The sequence below is a fragment of the Gymnoscopelus microlampas genome, assembly GCF_963454915.1.
Source record: "Gymnoscopelus microlampas genome assembly, chromosome: 13".
Taxonomy (NCBI): Eukaryota; Metazoa; Chordata; class Actinopteri; order Myctophiformes; family Myctophidae; genus Gymnoscopelus; species Gymnoscopelus microlampas.
In genome coordinates this window covers 5,713,571-5,719,570 of record NC_139950.1, presented here as the reverse complement: position 1 = coordinate 5,719,570, position 6,000 = coordinate 5,713,571, and the positions used below count along the sequence as shown (strand labels likewise).

The 6,000-nt window shown below is 46.6% G+C and overlaps 1 protein-coding gene across 1 annotated transcript in view; it reads right to left on the bottom strand.

Annotated features, from left to right (window-relative positions):
* Positions 1–929: 929 nt before the first annotated feature.
* The window catches only part of ndst2a (N-deacetylase/N-sulfotransferase (heparan glucosaminyl) 2a), a 50,981-nt gene continuing 45,910 nt past the window's right edge, over positions 930–6,000 (bottom strand). The window contains exons 11-14 of the mRNA XM_084077276.1: positions 5,549–5,719; positions 4,961–5,070; positions 4,040–4,142; positions 930–2,457 (exon numbers count right to left, since the gene is read on the bottom strand). Of these exons, the coding sequence (XP_083933402.1) occupies positions 2,332–2,457; positions 4,040–4,142; positions 4,961–5,070; positions 5,549–5,719 (510 nt within the window). The 3' untranslated portion in view covers positions 930–2,331. The remainder of the gene's footprint in view (positions 2,458–4,039; positions 4,143–4,960; positions 5,071–5,548; positions 5,720–6,000) is intronic.

Sequence of the window (6,000 nt, the reverse complement as noted above, 5' to 3'; positions counted from 1 at the left end):
AATCCGACCGCCATTCAACTTCCAATATAAAATATAAAAAGAAAAAAAGATATGTTGAGGGGATCCTTACTGGTGGTGTGCTGATTGGGTCCTTTGGTTTGTGAGATTAGCCCCGGACACACACACACACACACAAACACATATATACGCACACACACACACACACGCACACAGCCTCACAGCGCACAGACAGTCTCATAGCACACACACACACAGTCTCACAGCGCACACACACACAGACAGACATCACTAGCTGTATAGCGATGACCCATATACTGTACAGTATGTTGGGGGAAAAACTTCGTAGTGTTCCTTTAGATGCAGCCCACACGATTACTCAGCAACGCCACGTCTTACGTTTAATGTTCACGACATGAAAAAAAAGGGGAAAAAAAGGAATTAAAACGGCATGATGGCTGATAGCAACGCTGTGGGCCGCTGAACGAACGTCCAACTCACACCGGACGAGAACACATCTGCAAACGTAGTGTAGAACCACTTAAAAACCCCAGCATCCAGGGGGAGACGTTTGCGGAAAATAGCCGATCTACAAGCTTACAACGTGTTTGTAAGCTTGTAGATCGGCTATTTTCAGCGACGATATTACATGTAGAGCGAAAAGAGAAAATACACTAGTATCGAGCCGAGGTACTCCGCTCGACAACGTATGGGGTTTAAGTGGTTAATAATAAATGGGACTGTGTACCTATAAAAGGGAGAGAGAGACAGAGATACAGAGACAGAGAGAGAGAGACAGACAGACAGACAGAGAGGTAGACAGGCAGAGGTGAAATGGAGGAGGGATCGTGGTCTAGGGTTAAGACATCCTACCTCTAGTTGCCTGAAGCCTGATTTAAGCTTCGTCGGACTGCGGACTCCCGTGCCGGAAATAGCAGATCTACAAGCTCACGACACTTGTAGATCGGCTATTTTCGGCACTTCCGATTCAGAAACACATCAGTAAATGACTCAACCAGTCATTTACTGTCTGGTTGAGTCTGCTGTCTATTCTGCTTCACTTCCCACCCAAAATATACAACCAACTTTTTTATTTTTAAATGTACAATGTTTTACAATCATTCTTCTGGAGAGACGATTTGTGTGTATGTGTGTGTGTGTGTGTGTGTGTGTGTGTGTGTGTGTGTGTGTGTGTGTGTGTGTGTGTGTGTGTGTGTGTGTGTGTGTGCGCCCATTCCTCCAGTTTTTTTGTTTTTGTTTTGTTTTTCATTCATAAGCTCCAGAGATCCACAGGATATCCTGTGTACAGTAGGTCAGATCCTGTTTGCGAAAAAACCAAGACTGAGATGAGATCTCATTGGAGCAGGCGATCGAAACCCCTCCCCTCTCTGTCTCTCCACTATGTTCCACACCCTGCAGTTTGTCCGCCGTGCCACCAGGGCGGAGACAGAGAGAGAGAGTGTGTGAGAGTGAGATAAATCCGCTTGCTCCGGGATGAACACATTAATGCGTGTGTGTGTGTGTGTGTGTGTGTGTGTGTTTCGGGAAGGAGTAGGCGGAGCTATCTATTCATCTCATCCAACCAGGTGACTTGTCTTCGTCGCCTGCAAGGCCTACTTCCCGTGAGGTTTGCTACGGTGTAGATCCGAGGAGAGGTCAAAGGTCATTGTCATAGTTCAGTGATTCTCAACCTTTTTAATTTCAAGGACCTCCAAGTTTGATATGCTTTAGGCCACGGACCCCCTTTTGATACCATTCTTTATCTCCAGGACCCCCCGATCTATGCTGCGTTTGTTTAACTCTGAGAGTGTACAAATGGAGACTGGGAACCATGTACACTCTCAGCGTAACAGACCCGTAAGGGTTCCATGTGGACCCTTGGTGGTCCCCGGACCCGGTTGAGAAACGGTGCCCTAGAGAAAGGGGAAGCACCCCCACTCCCTCTGTAGGAAGGGCGCTTTTTTTTAATGGGTGAAAGGAGGGACTCTTTCAGATCCCACTTCTGACACCATCTCCATTTTGCAGAAAATCTGAAGGTCTGAAGATTCTCCCTTTTTAAACCACCAGAACCGCCCCGCCTGCCTGATGCATTTTGAAAACCATGGTTCAAGCCCCCCTCGATGACAACCGGCCCAGCGCTGAACCCGTTTTTGTTCCCGGGTACGTTGTGGGTCCTTGTTCATTATTCCTGACCCCCTAAAGTCACGGTCCAGCCCGGCGTAGCGTGGGTCTGGAGCGCTAGGGTCCGTGTTCTGGCCCGGGGGGTTTATCTTGTGTTCTGTCTTGTGTTCTTGTACCCGGGGTATTGGGGTTCTGTCCGTGTTCTGGTACCCGGGGTATTGGGGGTATCTCGGAGGGTCCGGGCTGCGGTCCTCAGCTCCAGCTGGTGCTCTGCAGTTCCTCGCGGAGCCAGGAGGGCAGCGGCTGACCCAGGCGGTTCAGCAGACGTAGCAGCTCCATGTTGTGCTCGCGGTAATGCTCCGCCAGGAAGGCACGCGTCTAGACGTGCAAAACGGATAGAAATACAGATAGACAGACACACAGACAGACATACAGAAGGACAGACAGACAGAACAAAAGACGGACAATTGATTACATATGCGATTGTGATTAACTAGAGGTCCGGGCACCCTACGGGCGCCCTGCCCCCTAGCTGCGCACGGGGCTCTAGTGAGGGCTCGCTTATTTTGGGGTTACAAAATCGTAGGGTAAAAAAAAAATAATAATATTTAAAAAATAATAATAATAAAAATACATGGGAGACCCCCTGGGGGTCCGCGCACCCCCTGGGAGTCTTGGGAGCCGTGCGAAACATCGCGGACCCCTTCGGACCCCATATTGATATGTATATTAGTTATATAGATCCACCGTCTTGCTCCCTCTGGCTTTTGTTTTTTCATGAACCTGCTTGCTTGTTTCTGGCGCTTGTTTTTCTCCAACCTGGCAATCCTGCGAGCCGGTAGTGTTAGAGGCTGCATTGAGACGCTGGCGCGGGTAATAATGTATTGTTTGGGATGTGCATGGCATGCAAATGATGGACATATTAGCGTGAGTGTGGTGGGATAGAGACATTACCTAACCGAAAGGAAGAGCGGGGGTTGAAGCGAAGGGCTCGCGTCTGTTGTTGTTGTGCAGATGCAGAGATTTCAATGGCCGCCGCTTCCTTTAGCCTGGGGTGTGGCCGTCGGCGCTCGGGTGTGCTCACGGTAAACGGTGCTAAAGTGTTTCCCAGTCCGGTGTGTCGGTAATGTGGCGAGTTGAATTAATTATGCTGCGAGGACGCGAATGTGTAGTGAGCAATGAAAAGTAGCCTACGCCACCCGTAAATTCATGGCGCACGTTGTTGCTAGTGTTGTGGTGACATGTGATACAGATGTGCCACTTCAAAACTTCACATGTCCTGCCATCGCCAAGACAGTACATTTTCAGGGGATTCCCAGGGCAATAAGAGGGACAAAGAAGGGCATTTAAAATGCTGAATTATTTTGATGATCACTGCTTTTATGATGCTAATTAATTTGAGCAACTGGTCAAATCACCTTTCGCCTCATAATGAGTCTGACACCTTATTCAACACACATTCTTTTGTTCTCATGTATATGGATGTCTGTTGAAAGGAAAAACGGGGGTGTGTAGTGACAACTTCTTTTCAGGGGCAAAACATGCATTTTAAGGGCAGAAAAGGGAGGAAAAAAATGCATTTTCAGGCCACTTTCAGGGAAAGAACAGTAACGTGTGAAGTTTTGAAGTGGCACATCTGTATGTTGCTGTTGTGTTTATCCCGAAACAATGAAATCAGTGTGGCGTCGGAAGCTGGGAGATTTTCCAAATGTATAGATAGATAACAGAAATTGCAGGATTGATCATTATTGAAAAGAAATTAGACTAATAAATAAATACATACTAGCTATGAGCTCCCCATGAATCAATCAACACTAACCATTCATTGATTGGATAGATGCTACTTATGAATCAATCGATCAGTCTTTTTAACAGACGATGCCCGTAGCCATGACGACAATACTACTCATGAATCAATGGAGCAACCGCTCAACACAGCCCAGATCCAGGCCTACAGTACCTCAGGGGTCATCTCGGGGTACTTTCTGCCCTTGCTTTTCCCCAGACATTTGGGTCTTCCTCCTTCCACCCTCTGACACCAGAAACCTTTACTTTCATCATACCTGGAACACACAAACACACCCGTCACATGGATGTACAACATGCATTTTCATATGAGAGTGAACTGAAAACGCACCGCTTACACACAGACGTTTGTGCGTAGCAATTTAATTTCATTAGTATCAATTAGCATAGACGTGTCTGGCAGGGGCGTCACGGCCATTCACTGTGCGTACGACGCGACACCATCACTCACATAGATCCGTGATTTCATACCCCCCACTTTTTGAAAAAATAAAAAAACAATAATTCATTTTATTTTTTTTGATAATAAATCGGTAAAATCAGGCAAAAATAAGAATTAAATAACCTAACCATAACCCTAACCCTAAAACCGAAATGAAGTAACCAAAACACAAAAAGAAAAAATAATCTGCCCAAAAAACGCAACATTTTGAAAATACAAAATATGTTTACATTTGACAGTTACAAGTGTTTTTCACAATTTTTCATAAAAATAGCAGATCTACAAGCTCATAGCGCGGCACTCGGTGCCGCGCTATGAGCTTGTATATCTGCTATTTTTGAATAGCCAAAGTGTAAAATAAGGGGTATAGTCCACCGAAAGTGACCACCTTCTGAGAGCCTGTGACGTCCCTGTGTCAGCGACACACTCTCACTAGATCCACAGATCATAGGAAGCTCAAGGGGTGAGACGGTCACGTGGGGTGACCAGGGCTGTATTAGCCATTGGGCCGCCGTGGCCGTTGCCCAGGTGGCCCTGGGCTCTGCAGGGAGTCAGACATTTGGGCTAAAAGGATAAAGTCAGAGATGGCGGTGGTGCTACTGGGTGTAGTTAAAGAGGGGTGGTGTTACTCACGTCAGAGTTTGGGTGTAGTTAAAGATGGGCGTCACTCCCAGGAACCGTTGGATTCCCTCCATCACCAGAGCTGGGTTGGAGCGCAGCAGAGCTCCATCCACTATGTGCAGCTACACACGCGCACACACACGCACACGCACACACACACACACACACACACACACACACACACACGTCATGATAGGTGAACATTCTGTGAAAATAGTAGATCTAAAAGCTCACTTGTAGATCTATTATATTCAGGGGATATATTTGGTGTAGGGGGAATTAGGGGAACAAGTATAGACTCCTGGGGGACCTCCGACAACTAAGTAAAAAGGGGTCTAAGTTATTAAAGGGCCATACTGGTGGTCTGGCATCTTTGGCTTTACTAATAATTACTACAACTAGTTATTACAACTAATCATAATACTTGACATTACTGCTCCGTCCATTTCACCAAACAATGTTATCCACACATACATTTAAAGTATGAAAAACCACCAGTAGAGAGCAGTGTTAGCTGACAAAACCGCTGAGTAAAAAAGCCTGCACTTCTGAACAGCATGCATGTAGTGTGTAGTGTAGTGTAATGTAATTGTATATTACCTGGCTGGGTGTGTAGTGTCGTAGCCATCTCTCCAGGTGTGTAGCGTAGGCTCCAGGTTTCAGGCAGCGTCTCTGCAGGGTCAGGATGTCCCTCTGGCCTGTAGGGGGCGCCGTCACCACAGTGTGGAAGCTGTTGTTGAGGGCTGCCGGGTCCTGGTGCGCCCTCTGGTGCTGAACGATGGAATGACGGGACAGACACAGAAATAAACACAAATACACAGATGGAAAAATTCAAAGACAAAATATAGCTGCAAGCAGCGATAATACGGGGCCAGTGAATAGAGAGAGAGAGAGAGACATGGAAACGGAATAGATTGAAGAGAGAGAGAGAGTGACATGGAAACAATAGATTGATGAGAGAGAGAGATGGAAACATAATGGTTTGATTGGACATCTCAACCTACTGCCATTAACAGGATTCGAACTCTCAACCTTCAGACTAATAGGCTGCA